The 16,990-nt window shown below is 46.0% G+C and overlaps 1 protein-coding gene across 1 annotated transcript in view; it reads left to right on the top strand.

Moving 5' to 3' along the window:
* The first annotated feature begins 1,537 nt into the window (after nucleotides 1–1,537).
* Nucleotides 1,538–16,990, top strand: part of LOC143787962 (cytochrome P450 2D15-like) — a 171,914-nt gene continuing 156,461 nt past the window's right edge. The window contains exon 1 of the mRNA XM_077277232.1: nucleotides 1,538–1,914. Coding sequence (XP_077133347.1) covers nucleotides 1,720–1,914 — 195 coding nt within the window. The 5' untranslated portion in view covers nucleotides 1,538–1,719. The remainder of the gene's footprint in view (nucleotides 1,915–16,990) is intronic.

Genomic DNA, 16,990 nt, shown 5'->3' with positions numbered 1-16,990 from the left:
CACGCGCTGATTCTTAGGAAGGAAGGCTGCCGGAAAGAAGCCGAGGGTGAGTATATACCTAATAGGAATATACTCACCCTCGGACGCGCCTTGCTTCTTTCCGGCAGCCTTCCTTCCTAAGAATCAGCGCGTGAAGGACCTTAAGATGACGTCACGGCTTGTGATTGGTCGCGACGGCCCATGTGACCGCCACGCGACCAATCACAAGCCGCTGACGTCATTCTCAGGTCCTAAATTCCTAGAATTCTAAAGAATGACGTCCGCGGCTTGTGATTGGTCGCGTGGCGGTCACATGGGCCGTCGCGACCAATCACAAGCCGTGACGTCACGGAAGGCCCTGGACGCACTCATTTTAACCAAAGCAGGCCGCCGGTTCCCTCGGTAAGTTGCAGGGGCCGCCGGACAGGTGAGTATATCAATATTTTTTATTTTAATTCTTTATTTTACACTTAAATATGGATCCCAGGGCCTGAAGGAGAGTTTCCTCTCCTTCAGACCCTGGGAACCATAGTATCCCATTGCAGTGCATTGGGTTTCGGGTTTCGGCCGACCCCGACCCCGACTTTTTTATAGGATCGGCCGATTTCACTTGACCCGACTTTTGAGAAAGTCGGGTTTCGTGAAACCCGACCCGATCCTATAAAAGTTAAGGTCGCTCAACCCTAGTGAGGACCTTATGAGAAGCTTAGCAGTAATGGACTACACCACTACAGCGCAAGGGAAGGCTACTGATTTCCACCTGGACAAGGGGACTCTGGACTTGCCTCCAAACCAGCTGGACTCTGCCTGCCCTGTGATCTGGTGCCCTGGACTGTGGATGCTGGAGTCTTCAGTAAAGGTAAACAGACTGCAACCTTGTGTCCTCGTTCTTCACTGCGCCTCTCACCATCCACCATCTACACACCGGGATGCCCTGGGGACATACTTCACCTGTGGGAAGGTATAACATCTAGCTGCCATAACATCACCCCAGCTGACCCCTTAAAGCAGCGTCGGTCACCCTGACCGAATACTACAGGTGGAATCACAAACATTCCAAACCTTTCCCTTTTATATGGACGTCTCAGGGCCACGGACGGGGTCAGCCACCGTGACATCCCCCTGTGAACCGAAGAACCGGGTACCGAGTGCCCCGCTGCCCTGACGGGGCGATCCACATATCCTTTTGCCATTGAACCGTTCATTCTGCCATTTAACTGTTTATTTCCTTGTTTAAACTGTTTGCCTCCCTGCATGGAGTATCCCCCTGTTCAAGTAAAATCGTTAACCCTTGCTCTGCCTCCTGTCTGTCACTGCATCTCCCAACCTCTGACACACACTTGCACTGTGTATTTATGTTGCTGGCAGAGAGCATGGCTTTTTGTGTGTTCTCCCCCTTTAAATAGATCTATGGGATTATAGAATACAATAGTTGCCAACCCCACCCCTGGCCCTTCTGGGAACATCCCAGCACCCTTCAGAGCCCATCTGCCTGCCCTGGATTGCCCACTTTATGACGTGGTTTGCATATACCCCACCCATTTTGGCTCAGCAGTCCTGGTCACTCTGGGATCTTTGACAGCTATAATATAAGGGCGGATCCAGGGAGCTGCTTACTGATTATTACAGTGGGTACAGAGGTCTAGTTCGATTCCATACGTAGAAATGATTCATACACTTGGATAGTAAGATCTGTGAGCGAGAGCTAATAAGATCAAGTAGACGTAGCACAGAGAGGAGATGGCAGAATTTATCTCCCTGTTGTTATCCAATGTATTTTTATTGGGTACAACATTCATTGTTTGCCTTTTCCTCTTGGACTTTATGAAGAGCAGGAAGAACGGATCACACTTTCCTCCAGGTCCAAGAGGTCTTCCATTTCTTGGCAACATTCTGCAAGTAGACTTCAGAAATCCTGCAGTAACATTTAATCAGGTACAGTATGTGCATAGTACTGTATGTGCTACTACTGGAAAGATACATATATCCTGCAGACTTCTGTGCATGAACACTAGTGAAAAGCTTCCTGAAATTACATTTCTCACCTCCCTTCTTGGCTTACATAACTGAGATTATCAGCTTTGAAAAAATACCATGGTTTCCGATTGTGCGTTGTCTGTCTATATGTGGCCACCCAGTGGTTCTGTTGTGTATTTTCAGTCTGGGATTTGACAATTTCTCAATATTCTGTACTCAATTTTTTAACCCTATAACAACAGGAGATATTTTCGCTCCCCTTCTTCCCAGAGCCATAACTCTTTTATTTTTTTGTCAAAATGGCCATGTGAGCACTTGCTTTTTGCCGGAAAAGTTGTGCTTTTGAAAGACATGATTGGTTTTAACATATCTTGTACTGAAAAACAGGAAACAAAATTCCAAAATTAATTTTTAATCTCCAGCAAGATGGCGCCTGTGCAGTAGCATCTATCGGATGGCCAATAGCCGCTACTGCGCAGCCGGCACCATTTTGAGACACTTTTTTTTAATGAATTTATTTATAGCATCAAATAAAAGAACTAAATGCACATTACACATGCTATCATGCTGCAGCCCAGGCAATTTTTTTCCCAATATATATAATATTCATTATGTAAAGTAGGGGGCAGGTCAGTGAGCAGTGACCTGTCAGCAGTATTCATTATGAATAGAGAATGAGAGAGCCACATGAAGACCCCTACAGGCCGCCCTGGAGCACGAACATATCATTAACTCAAAACTGAAAATAAGAACCAAAAAACAACCACAAGATGGATTTCATCAACCAAAGTATCATTTTAATCAGTATAACGGCACCGACCTGACAGTGTCTGTAGGTTACTTAGCACAATCCTTTAATTAATTCTGTCGACAATCTGCAGACTGCCCCCAACAATCCTTTCAGTCCTTATATGGTGACCAGGGTTGCCAACCTGATTATTTCGAATCCAAAATCACAGACCGCTTTATTTATACTTTAGTAAATTCATTGTTGAAAGTGGTAAAAAGTTATATTAGAAGTGCCATGCTGTCACTGCACTGATATGCATTATTTGTGTGGCTGAAATGGTTGTAGACTTTGTCATGCTACACAGCAGGTATCGTTCCATAAATGTGGAATTCGGACCAGGACGGCTGGACACACTCCTGGGCTGCCCGTGGGTCTGTACTTGAGCAGGTATAGTAGACAGGCAGTGAGGGAAGTGACAGCCTATCAGAAGCCGGTCACCACATGGCGAGCACCGATACTGGAAAGCTTTTGTGCCAATATAATGGAAAACCATAAAAAGTTATGAAGATTGTAAAAGTAATTTGTCTACAGTTTATAATATTAATATGCAATGGCGGACACAGACAGAAGAGGGCCCCTGTTCAAGAACAGTACATGGGCCCTTGTCATGATGCACAATCCAGCCTGCTTTAGAGAAGAAAATGGGCCTCCATACTTCTTGGGCCCCTGTACAGCTGCACAGATTGCACCAATGATATTGTGGTTTATGGACATTGGAAAAAAGTTCTGCACCTTCCTCAGGTTGTCCAGAAATGTATTGATCATTGCCATTCATGACTGGATTTCACTGCAATGGCTAGTGGTTGCAAGTACACAATTATGACATGTAAGGCCACAAATGGATGGACAATAGAGATGAGCGGACAGTAAAATGCTCGGGTGCTCGTTGCTTGAACCCAGCAATTCCTAATACCTAATACTCGAATGCTCATTTGGAGTAATGAGTAGAGTTGAGCGACTTTTACTTTTTTAGGATCGAGTCGGGTTTCGCGAAACCCGACTTTCTCAAAAGTCAGGTAGGGTGAAATCGGCCGATTATTGCGAAAAGTCGGGGGCCGACCAAAACACGAAACCCAATGCAAGTCAATGGGGAATCAAAGTCGGCAGTAAGTGGAGGACAGGAAAACACCTACGGTGCACATTTTAATGCCAAAAACGTCAATTCTTGTTACTTAAGCTTGTCAATCTTAATTTACCTTATAATAATAGGCATTGAAAATTGGGAGTCATTTGGCTAAAGTTGTGGGGGGGGTAGGGCTGGTTCAAGTTTTTCGTGGGCCCAGGAAACGCGGACTACGTCACGGCGGTGGAGCAGGGAGAGGTAAGTATTTCAACTTTCCAAGTGCTGTGATCCTGAGCAAGCAGGGGGGGCCCACTCGTTCGCATTGGCACTGGCACAGGGCCCCTCAAAGTACGGCGGTGTGTTTGACGGCGGTGGCGCCTCCCACCGGCAGAGACACTTTTGCGTACTATGAGGGGCCCTGTGCCAGTGACGTCGCCAACGAGTATGCCCCCCCACCTGATGAAGGAACCTGCACTTTCATCTGCACCTTCCTCTTTGTCCCCGTGTAAGGTGGTATAGTATGCGGGAAGGGGAACCTGACTTTCAGCAGGGTCAAATTCTGGCTGTGTAGAGTGCAAGGGGAATGTAGTGGTCTGGGTCAATGTACCAGCAGACCCATCTAGCAGTGGCTGGGCAATGGGCAGGATGAGGAGGAAAAACAGAGATAGAGGCCCAAATAATAAAGTAGGCTAAATGCAGTTCAAAATTGGTAACAGGACTAAACAGGCGGCATTGCTTTGTTCAGTGGAGGAAAACTGTAATGAGTGGCAGACACAGTTAGTTGACCCAAGTAATAATGTGGGCCAAATGCAGTTCAAAATTGGTAACAGGAGTAAACAGGCGGTACTGCTTTGTTCAGCGGAGAACAACAAGCAGCGGCAGACACCGTTAATAGGCCCAACCAAATAATTAGGCCAAATGCAGTTTAATATTCGAAACAGGATGAAAATTGCGGCTCAGCTTTGTTCAGTGGAGGAGAACAACAACCAGCGGCAGACACTGTTAGTAGGCCCAACCAAACAAGTAGGCCAAATGCAGTTTAATAGTCGAAACAGGAGTAAACTGGCGGCTCAGCTTTGTGCATTGGAGGACAACTGTAATGGGAGGCAGACACAGTTAGTAGGCCCAAATAAGTAGGCTAAATGCAGTTCAAAACTGGTAACAGGAGTACACAGGCGGCATTGGTTTGTTCAGTGGAGGTCAAGTGTAAGGAGTGGCGCAGAGACTTAGTAGGCCTAAAATAAAAAAGTAGGCTAAATGCACTTCAAAACTGGTAACAGGAGTACACAGGCGGCATAGCTTTGTTCAGTGGAGGACAACTGTAAGGAGTGGCTGACACAGTTAGTAGGCCAAAATAATAAAGTGAGGTAAATGTCTGCCAAAAATATGTTCATAAATAAACAGGTGGCATAGCTAGGTACAGGGGTGGGCTCCTCTGCTGAGTAGCAGACAGTGGTAGTTGGCGCAAAGTATTAACTGGTCTAAATGATGGAGGTCAGGGCCCCTGTATATTTTTACTATCATCTATCATTTCAACAAATTTGTATTGGCAGTGACATTGAAGGATTTATCAGCACAGACTACACTGTGGTGGAGCAGGGAGAGGTAAGTATTGCAAGTGGTAGAGCACTGTTCGAGCTGGGGGGAACACTCTCTCGTGGGCTGCGGTACTGGCACAGGGCCCCTCATATTACGACGGTGTGTCTGATGTTGGTTGTGCCCCACCACCGTCAGAGACACTTCATTGTACTATGAGGGACCCTGTGCCAGTGCCGTCGCCCAAAAGTGGGCACCACCACCTGTCCAGGCAAACGGCACTCGCATGGGTGCTTGCGCCTGGTGGTGACCACGGCCCTGTGGGGGGAGTCAGCCCATTTAGGGAGGTAAAAAAATGGCCTATGGTGGACATTCAGCAGCTGCAAATGGAGGAATTGGAGCAGTCAGTAAGAGGAGGCCAAAAGCAAGAAATTTTGTAAGCAAGCTACGTGTCAACAGGGGAAGGTGGGGCAAAATAATTTGAAATCCATGATTGGTTCATTTTAATGAAGGATAGATCATCAACATTTTGGGTAGCCAGACGAGTCCTTTTTTCGGTCAGTATTGAACCAGCAGCACTGAAGACTCTTTCTGATAGCACACTAGCAGCAGGGCAAGCGAGCTCCTGTAATGCATATTCTGCCAATTCAGGCCAGGTGTCTATTTTAGATGCCCAGTAATCAAAGGGGAATGACCTGTGAGGGAGAACATCGATAAGGGAGGAAAAATAGTTCGTAACCATACTGGACAAATGCAGTCTCCTGTCACTTTGAATCGATGCAGCAGTACCTGTTGTGTCTGCGGTCATTGCGAAATCACTCCACAACCTGGTCATAAAACCCCTCTGTCCAACGCCACTTCTGATTTGTGCACCTCTAACACCTCTGCCATTTTGCCCCCTACAGCTCGTGTGAGAAGCATCACCGCTGCTGTGTGCTGGGAATGCTTGAACCAAACGGTCTACAAGAGTTGCTTGTTTGGTAGCCAATATTTGCTCAAGGTTCTCATGTGGCATGATATTTTGTAATTTTCCTTTATATCGTGGATCCAGGAGGCAGGCCAACCAGTAATCGTCATCGGTCATCATTTTGATAATGCGGGGGTCCTTTTTTAGGATACGCAAGGCATACTCAGCCATGTGGGCCAATGTTCCAGGTGTCAATTCACTGCTTGTGCTGGGTTGAGGAGCACTTTCTTGCAAATCAACATCACTTGTGTCCCGCAAAAACCCTGTACCTGACCTTGCAACGTCACCAGTTTCTATTGCCCCCTGAGAAGCATCCTCCTCCCATAAATATTCATCCCCATTATCCTCCTCCTCCTCCTCTTCGTCCCCCACCTCGTCCAGGAGAGTTCCCTGAGCAGACAATGGCTGACTGTCATCAAGGCTTCCCTCGTCCTCGGCTGCAGACGCCTGCTCCTTAATGTGCGTCAAACTTTGCATCAGCAGATGCATTAGTGGGATGCTCATGCTTATGATGGCGTCGTCTGCACTTACCAGCCGTGTGCATTCCTCAAAACACTGAAGGACTTGACAGAGGTCTTGTAGCTTCGACCACTGCACACCTGACAACTCCATGTCTGCCATCCAACTGCCAGCCCGTGTATGTGTATCCTCCCACAAATACATTACAGCATGTCTCTGTTCGCACAGCCTCTGAAGCATGTGCAGTGTGAATTTCCACCTTGTTGCAACGTCGGTTATTAGGCGGTGCTGGGGAAGGTTCAGCGATCGCTGATGGTTCAGCATACGGCTGGAGTGTACGGGCGACCGGCGGATGTGTGAGCAAAGTCTTCGCACCTTCAGGAGCAGGGCTGGTAACCCCGGATAATTTTTCAGGAAGCACTGCACCACCAGGTTCAAGGTGTGAGCCAGGCAAGGTATGTGTTTCAGTTCTGAAAGGGCTATGGCAGCCATAAAATTCCTTCCGTTATCACTGACTACTTTGCCTGCCTCAAGATGTACACTGCCCAGCCATGACTGAGTTTCTTGCTGCAAGTACTCGGCCAGTACTTCCGTGGTGTGTCTGTTGTCGCCCAAACACTTCATTTCCAACACAGCCTGCTGACGCTTACCACTAGCTGTTCCATAATGGGACACGTCATGTGCAACACTGGCAACTGTGGATGGAGTGGTCGTGCGACTGCGCTCTGTGGACGAGCTTTTGCTTTTGGAGGAGGAGGAGGGGTGGCGAACGCCTACAGCCAACTGTTTCCTAGACCGTGGGCTAGTCAGAACTGTCCCACTATGGCTGTCCCCTGTGGACCCTGCACCCACCACATTAACCCAGTGTGCCGTGATGGACACGTAACGTCCCTGGCCATGCCTACTGGTCCATGCATCTGTTGTGAGGTGCACCTTTCTACTTACTGATTGCCTCAGTGCATGGACAATGTGGTCTTTGACATGCTGGTGGAGGGCTGGGATGGCTTTTCTAGCGAAGAAGTGTCGACTGGGTAGGTCATAGCGTGGTACTGCGTAGGCCATCAGGGCTTTGAAAGCTTCGCTTTCAACCAACCGGTAGGGCATCATCTCTAACGAGATTAGTCTTGCAATGTGGGCGTTCAAACCCTGTGTACGCGGATGAGAGGATGAGTACTTTCTTTTCCTAACGAGAGTCTCTTGTAGGGTGAGCTGGACTGGAGAGCTGCATATGGTGGAACAAGCGGTGGTGGTGGTGGTGGACATGGCGGATTGAGAGAGGGTTGGTGATGGTATTCTTGAGGTTGACCTACATACAGTGTTTCCTACCAAAAACCTTGTGATTCCCTGACTGCTTTGGCCTTGCGACGATACCTCCACATTTGCTCCTGGTGGTGTCCTAACCGGTGGGCTTACAGTGAGGGAAGCAATGTAGCGTTGATGACTACCTTCATTCTGAGCAGGTGCACTAATGGTATGGGACGTTTGGTCGTTAGTCCAGGCTTGCAAGTGCATGCTGGTTAAATGTCTATGCATGCACGTTGTATTTAAATTTTGGGGATTCTTCCCTCTGCTTAAGGTCTTTGAGCATTTCCTACAGATAACTTTGCACTGATCATTCGGATCTTGGTTAAAAAATTGCCACACTCCACTATTCCTACTATGGAATACCTTTTCAGGCATTGCACGCTGTGCTACTTTCACCGGCTGGCCACGCTATCCTAAAACTATTTTTTTGGTTGACAAACGTTTTTGGCCTGAGACGGACCTGCCAGTTGAAAGCTGTTGCGATGTAGATGGCTGCTGCGGATCATCCTCCTCCGCTTCTGAGCTACTGTCTGCGGCACCCTCTTCCCCCAATGGCTGCCAATCTGGGTCAACAACTGGGTCATCTATCACCTCCTCTTCAATGTCATGCACCTTTCTCTGTGTCACCGTGTAAGGTGCTATAGCGTTCGGGACGGGGCACCATAGTCTCATCAGGGTCAGATTCAGTCTCAGTACACTGCGAGGGCAATGCAGTGATCTGAGTTAATGGAACAGCATAATAATCTAGCTGTGGCTGTGCATCAGTGCACTCCATGTCCGATTCATCTTGTAATGGGCTGTTAACAATTTCCCTTTCTAACCCAGGCATGGTATGTGTAAAGAGCTCCATGGAGTAACCTGTAGTATCTCCTGACGCATCCTTCACTTTTGGTTTTGGTGAAGGACACAAGGAAGCGCCTTGTTCCTGACCGGGAGCATCCACTGACGACTCGCTGCTTTTAAATTTGGAACTTTCTGAAGAGGAGGCAAAAGAGCTAGAGGCTGAGTCAGCAATGAAAGCCAAGACTTTTTCCTGCTGCTCCGGCTTTAAAACTTGTTTTCCTACTCCCAGATAAGGGAGCCTTCGAGGCCTTGTGTAGGCAGACGATGATGCTGGCTCATCACCTCCAGCCTTAGCTGCTATTTTGCTTTTCCCACTACCACCAGATGCTCCACCACCACCACCACCATCAGTACCAGCTAGCAACGACCGCCCACGGCCTCTTCCACCAGACTTCCTCATTTTTGTGAAAATCTAACCAAAATAACAACCGTTATATGGTACTGTAAAACAAGGTAGAAGGTGTATATAAACTTGTTGAGAATTTAATTCTCCCTTTTTTGGGGGGGAGACTGCACCACAACTCAGGCCCAGTGAATAACACAACACAATGTAAGTGGCAGCAAGTGGCTGGCTGATACACCACAAACTAAGAGGACCGAGGTATATCCACTTTGTGAGAATTTCAATCTCACTTTTTTTTTGGGACACAGAACCCAAACTCAGGCCCGGTGTATTTTACAATGCAATGTGAGTGGCAGCAAGTGGCTGGCTGATACACCACAAACTAAGAGGACAGAGGTATATCCACTTTGAGCATTTCAATCTCACTTTTTTTGGGGGGAGACTGAACCCAAACTCAGGCCCACTGTATTTTATAACACAATAGAGCTGTAAGGGGTGCAATAAGTGACAAAAAGAAAGCATTTAGAGAATTAAAGGAAGTAGGTAGTGAGGAGGCATTACATAAATATAGAAAATTAAATAAATTCTGTAAAAAGCAAATCAAGGCAGCAAGGATTGAGACAGAGAGACTCATTGCCAGAGAGAGTAAAAATAATCCCAAAATATTCTTTAACTACATAAATAGTAAGAAACTAAAAAATGATAGTGTTGGACCCCTTAAAAATAGCCTGGGTGAAATGGTGGATGAGGATGAGGAAAAAGCCAATATGCTAAATGACTTTTTTTCATCAGTATTTACAAAAGAAAATCCCATGGCAGACAAAATGACTAGTGATAAAAATTCCCAATTAAATGTCACCTGCTTAACCCAGCAGGAAGTACGGCGGCGTCTAAAAATCACTAAAATTGACAAATCTCCGGGCCCAGATGGGATGCACCCTCGAGTACTGCAGGAATTAAGTACAGTCATTGATAGACCATTATTTTTAATCTTTAACCCCTTAGTGACAGAGCCAATTTGGTACTTAATGACCGAGCCAATTTTTACAATTCTGACCAGTGTCACTTTATGAGGTTATAACTCTGGAACGCTTTATCGGATCCCGCTGATTCTGAGATTGTTTTTTCGTGACATGTTGTACTTCAAGTTAGTGGTAACATTTCTTCGATATTACTTGCGATTATTTATGAAAAAAATGGAAATATGGCGAAAATTTTTAAAATTTTGCAATTTTCAAACTTTGTATTTTTATGCCCTTAAATCAGAGAGATATGTCACAAAAAATGGTTAATAAATAACATTTCTCACATGTCTACTTTACATCAGCACAATTTTGGAAACAATTTTTTTTTTTGTTAGGGAGTTATAAGGGTTAAAAGTTGACCAGCAATTTCTCATTTTTACAACACCATGTTTTTTTTAGGGACCACATCACCTTTGAAGTGATTTTGAGGGGTCTATATGATAGAAAATAACCAAGTGTGACAGCATTCTAAAAACTGCACCCCTCAAGCTGCTCAAAACCACATTCAAGAAGTTTATTAACCCTTTACGTACTTCACAGGAACTAAAACAATGTGGAAGAAAAAAATGAACATTTTACTTTTTTTTGCAAACATTTTACTTCAGAACCATTTTTTTTAATTTTCACAAGTGTAAAAACAGAAATTTAACCACAAATTTTGTTGTGCAATTTTTCCTGAGTACGCCGATACCCCATATGTGGAGGTAAACCACTGTTTGGGCGCACCGCAGAGCTTGGAAGTGAAGGAGCACCGTTTGACTGTTTCAATGCAGAATTGGCTGGAATTGAGATCGGACACCATGTCGCGTTTGGAGAGCCCCTAATGTGCCTAAACAGTGGAAACCCCCCACAAGTGACACCATTTTGGAAACTAGACCCCCCAAGGAACTTATCTAGATGTGTGGTGAGCACTTTGAACCCCCAAGTGCTTCACAGAAGTTTATAACGTAGAGCCGTGAAAATAAAAAATCTCATTTTTTCTACAAAAATGATCTTTTTGCCCCCCAATTTTTATTTTCACAAGGGTAACAGGAGAAATTAGACCACAAAAGTTGTTGTGCAATTTCTCCTGAGTACGTCGATACCCCATATATGGGGGTAAACCACTGTTTGGGCGCACCGCAGAGCTTGGAAGAGAAGGAGTGTCGTTTTACTTTTTCAATGTAGAATTGGCTGGAATTGAGATCGGACGCCATGTCACGTTTGGAGAGCCGCTGATGTGCCTAAACAGTAGAGACCCCCCACATATGACACCATTTTGGAAACTAGACCCCTTAAGGAACTTATCTAGATGTGTGGTGAGCACTTTAAACCCCCAGGTGCTTCACAGAAGTTTATAACGTAGAGCCGTGAAAATAAAAAAATCGAATTTTTTCTACAAAAATGATCTTTTTGCCTCCAAATTTTTATTTTACCAAGGGTAACAGGAGAAAATGGACCCCAGAAGCTGTTGTACAATTTGTCTTGAGTACGCCGACACCCCATATGTGGGGGTAAACCACTGTTTGGGCGCATGGCTGAGCTCGGAAGCAAAGGAGCGCCATTTGACTTTTCAATGCAAAATTGACTGGAATTGAGATCGGACGCCATGTCGCGTTTGGAGAGCCCCTGATGTGCCTAAACAGCAGAAACCCCCCAAAAGTGACCCCATTTTGGAAACTAGACCCCCCATGGAACTTATCTAGATGTGTAGTGAGAACTTTGAATGCCCAAGTGCATCACAGAAGTTTATAATGCAGAGTCGTGAAAATAAAAAATATATATTTTTTAACAATAAAGATTTTTAGCCCCCAAGTTTTTATTTTCACAAGGGTAACAAGAGAAATTGGACCCCAAAAGTTGTTGTCCAATTTGTCCTGAGTATGCTGGTACCCCATATGTGGGGGTAAACCACTGTTTGGGCGCACGGCAGAGCTCGGAAGGGAAGGAGTGCCATTTTGGAATGCAGACTTTGATAGAATTGTCTGCTGGCGTTATGTTGCCTTTGCAGACCCCTAATGTACCTAAACAGTAGAAACCCCCAACAAGTGACCCCATTTTGGAAAATAGACCCCCCAAGGAACTTATCTAGATATGTGGTGAGAACTTTGAATGCCCAAGTGCTTCACAGAAGTTTATAATGCAGAGTAGTGAAAATAAAAAATATTTTTTTTCCCACAAAAAAGATTTTTTTAGCCCCCAAATTTTTATTTTCACAAGGGTAACAAGAGAAATTGGACCCCAAAAGTTGTTGTCCAATTTGTCCTGAGTATGCTGGTACCCCATATGTGGGGGTAAACCACTGTTTGGGCGCACGGCAGAGCTCGGAAGGGAAGGAGCGCCATTTTGGAATGCAGACTTTGATAGAATTGTCTGCGGGCGTTATGTTGCGTTTGCAGACCCCTTATGTACCTAAACAGTAGAAACCCCCACAAGTGACCAAATTTTGGAAACTAGACCCCCTAAGGAACTTATCTAGATATGTGGTGAGAACTTTGAAAGCTCAAGTGCTTCACAGAAATTTATAATGCAGAGTAGTGAAAATAAAAAAATATATTTTTTTCCAACAAAAAAGATTTTTAGCCCCCAAGTTTTTATTTTCACAAGGGTAACAGGAGAAATTGGACCCCAAAAGTTGTTGTCCAATTTATCCCGAGTACGCTGATGCCCCATATGTGGGGGTAAACCACTGTTTGGGCGCACGGCAGAGCTCAGAAGGGAGGGAGTACCATTTGACTTTTTTAGCGCAAAATTGGCTGTCGTGTTTGGAGACCCCCTGATGTACCTAAACAGTGGAGACCCCCCAATTCTAACTCCAACCCTAACCCCAACACAGCCCTAACCCTAATCTCAACCCGATCCATAATCCTAATCACAACCCTAACGATAATCACAACCCTAACCCCAAAACAGCCCTAATCTCAACCCTAACCATAACCCTAATCAAAACCCTAAATCCAACACACCCCTAACCCTAATCCCAACCCTAACCCTAATCCCAACCCTAATCCCAAACGCAACACTAATCCCAACCCTAATCCAAACCCTAACCCTAATCCCAACTCTAACCCTAACTTTAGCCCCAACCCTAACTTTAGCCCCAACCCTAACCATAACTTTAGCCCCCGTCATCACAAAAAAAGTTCAATGTAACCTTTTTTTTGTACGTTGCGTCCGCCATTTTTCCGCGGATGCGTGGCCGTAACTCTGCCCCCTCCTCCCCAGGACATAGACTGGGCAGCGGATGCGTTGAAAAACTGCATCCGCTGCCCACGTTGTGCACAATTTTCACAACGTGCGTCGGTACATCGGGCCGACGCATTGCGACCGCCCCGTACCGACGCAAGTGTGAAAGAAGCCTAAGGCTACTTTCACACTAGCGTCGTACTCGGCCCATCGCAGTGTGTCGGGCCGACGTACCGAGGCTAGCGTTGTAAGCGCCGCACAACGGGTGCAGCGGATGCTGTTTTTTCAACGCATCCGCTGCCCCATTGTGAGGTGCGGGGAGGCGGGGGCGGAGTTCCGGCCACGCATGCGCGGTCGGAAATGGCGGACACGTCGCACAAAAAAGTTACATGTAGTTTTTTTTGTGTCGACGGTCCGCCGAAGCACGACGCATCCGTCGCACGATGGATGCGACATGTGGCAATCCGTCGCAATGCGTCGCTAATGCAAGCCAATGGAGAAAAAACGCATCCTGCAAGCACTTTTGCAGGATGCGTTTTTTCTCCAACGACGCATTGCGACGGAAGCCAAAAAACGCTAGTGTGAAAGTAGCCTAACCCTAGCCCTAACCCTAAATTTAGCCCCAACCCTAACCCTAACTCTAACCCTAACTCTAACCCTAACCCTAACTCTAACCCTAACCCTAACTCTAACCCTAACCCTAACCCTAACCCTAACTCTAACCCTAACCCTAACTCTAACCCTAACCCTAACCCTAACTCTAACTCTAACCCTAACCCTAACCCTAATTTTAGCCCTAACTTGTCTTCTCCTGCCGGCCGGCAGATGGCAGCAGATGGCGGGCGCACTGCGCATGCGCCCGCCATGATGAAAAAGCCGGCTGGCAGGAGAAGACAGAAGAGGATCCAGGGACCCCGGGTGAGTATGATAGGGTCCCCGAATCCCCCTATTTCTCTGTCCTCTGATGTGCGATCACATCAGAGGACAGAGAAATAACTGATCGCTTTTTTTTTTTTTTTTTTGCGGTCGCCGGTAAACTGTTAATTACCGGCGATCGCAAAGCAGGGGTCGGTGCAAACCGACCCCGATCATGTTCTTTGGGGTCTCGGCTACCCCCGGCAGCCGAGACCCCAAAGAACATCCGGGTGCCGGGCGGCGGGCGCACTGCGCGTGCGCCCGCCATTTTTTCCCGGAAAAAAGATGGCGGCGCCCATGGGGAGACACGAGGAGCACCGGGGGAGGTAGGTAAGTATTGGGGGGCTATTGGGGGCCATCGGGGACCACATTTCTCTGTCCTCCGATGTGCGATCACATCGGAGGACAGAGAAATTAAACGGCAAATCGCGTTTTTTTTTTTTTTGTTGCGACCGCCGGTAAACGGTTAATTACCGGCGATCGCAACTCGGGGGTCGGTAAAAACCCCCCGAATCATGTTCTCTGGGGTCTCGGCTACCCTCGGCAACCGAGACCCCAGAGAAAATCCGACTCTGGGGGGCGCTATTCACTTTTTCCACAGCGCCGTTAATTAACGGCGCTGTGGATTAAGTACCCTTAGCGGCCGCCGTTAAAAGGCGTATCGGCGGTCGTTAAGGGGTTAAAGACTCCATAATAACAGGGTCTGTACCACAGGACTGGCTTATAGCAAATATGGTGCCAATATTCAAAAAGGGGACAAAAACTGAACTCGGTAATTATAGGCCAGTAAGATTAACCTCTACTGTGGATAAAATCCTGGAGGGCATTCTAAGGGATGCTATACTGGAGTATCTGAAGAGGAATAACCTCATGACCCAGTATCAGCACGGGTTTACTAGGGACAGTTCATGTCAGACTAATTTGATCAGCTTCTATGAAGAGGTAAGTTCCGGACTGGACCAAGGGAACCCAGTGGATGTAGTGTATATGGACTTTTCAAAAGCTTTTGATACGGTGCCACACAAAAGGTTGTTACATAAAATGAGAATAATGGGGATAGGGGAAAATATGTGTAAGTGGATTGAGAGCTGGCTCAGGGATAGGAAACAAAGGGTGGTTATTAATGGAGCACACTCGGACTGGGTCGCGGTTAGCAGTGGGGTACCACGGGGGTCAGTATTGGGCCCTCTTCTTTTTAACATATTTATTAATGACCTTGTAGGGGGCATTCAGAGTAGAATTTCAATATTTGCAGATGACACTAAACTCTGCAGGGTAATCAATACAGGGGAGGACAATTTTATATTACAGGATGATTTATGTAAACTAGAAGCTCGGGCTGATAAATGGCAAATGAGCTTTAATGGGGATAAATGTAAGGTCATGCACTTGGGTAGAAGTAATAAGATGTATAACTATGTGCTTAATTCTAAAACTCTGGGTAAAACCGTCAATGAAAAAGACCTGGGTGTATGGGTGGATGACAAACTCATATTCAGTGGCCAGTGTCAGGCAACTGCTACAAAGGCAAATAAAATAATGGGATGCATTAAAAGAGGCATAGATGCTCATGAGGAGAGCATAATTTTACCTCTATACAAGTCACTAGTTCGACCACACTTAGAATACTGTGCACTGTTCTGGTGTCCGGTGTATAAGAAAGACATAGCTGAACTAGAGAGGGGTGCAGAGAAGAGCGACCAAGGTTATTAGAGGACTGGGGGGTCTGCAATACCAAGATAGGTTATTACACTTGGGGCTATTTAGTTTGGAAAAACGAAGACTAAGGGGTGATCTTATTTTAATGTATAAATATATGAGGGGACAGAACAAAGACCTTTCTGATGATCTTTTTAATCGTAGACCTGAGACAGGGACAAGGGGGCATCCTCTACGTCTGGAGGAAAAAAGGTTTAAGCATAATAACAGACGCGGATTCTTTACTGTAAGAGCAGTGAGACTATGGAACTCTCTGCTGTATGATGTTGTAATGAGTGATTCATTACTTAAATTTAAGAGGGGACTGGATACCTTTCTGGAAAAGTATAATGTTACAGGGTATATACACTAGATTCCTTGATAGGGCGTAGATCCAGGGAACTAGTCTGATTGCTGTATGTGGAGTCGGGAAAGAATTTTTTTACCCAAGGTGGAGCTTACTCTTTGCCACATGTTTTTTTTTTGCCTTCCTCTGGATCAACATGTTAGGGCATGTTAGGTTAGGCTATGGGTTGAACTACATGGACTTAAAGTCTTCCTTCAACCTTAATAACTATGTAACAATGTAAGTGGCAGAACGTGGCTGGCTGATATACAACAAACTAACAGAACTGACGTATATCCACTTTGTGAGAATTTGAATCTCCCTTTTTTTGGGGGGGAGACAGCACCACAACTCAGGCACAGTGTGTAACACAACGCAATGTAAGTGGCAGCAAGTGGCTGGAAGATATCTGAAAAAATCCAAGGACTGTAGTTCTATTTCTATCTCCCTACAATGATCTCAGGACAAGTATGGCAGCAACAAAAAGGACTGCTGCACACAAAAGTGTGGACAAATAAACAAGATAACTGCAGAAAAGAGCAACAGGATTTTTGCTTTTAACCCCTTCACGACCTTTGA

This window comes from Ranitomeya variabilis, chromosome 8, assembly GCF_051348905.1.
Source record: "Ranitomeya variabilis isolate aRanVar5 chromosome 8, aRanVar5.hap1, whole genome shotgun sequence".
Taxonomy (NCBI): domain Eukaryota; kingdom Metazoa; phylum Chordata; class Amphibia; order Anura; family Dendrobatidae; genus Ranitomeya; species Ranitomeya variabilis.
The sequence above is the reverse complement of the archived record's forward strand: the minus strand, read 5'-3'. Positions and strand labels throughout refer to the sequence as shown.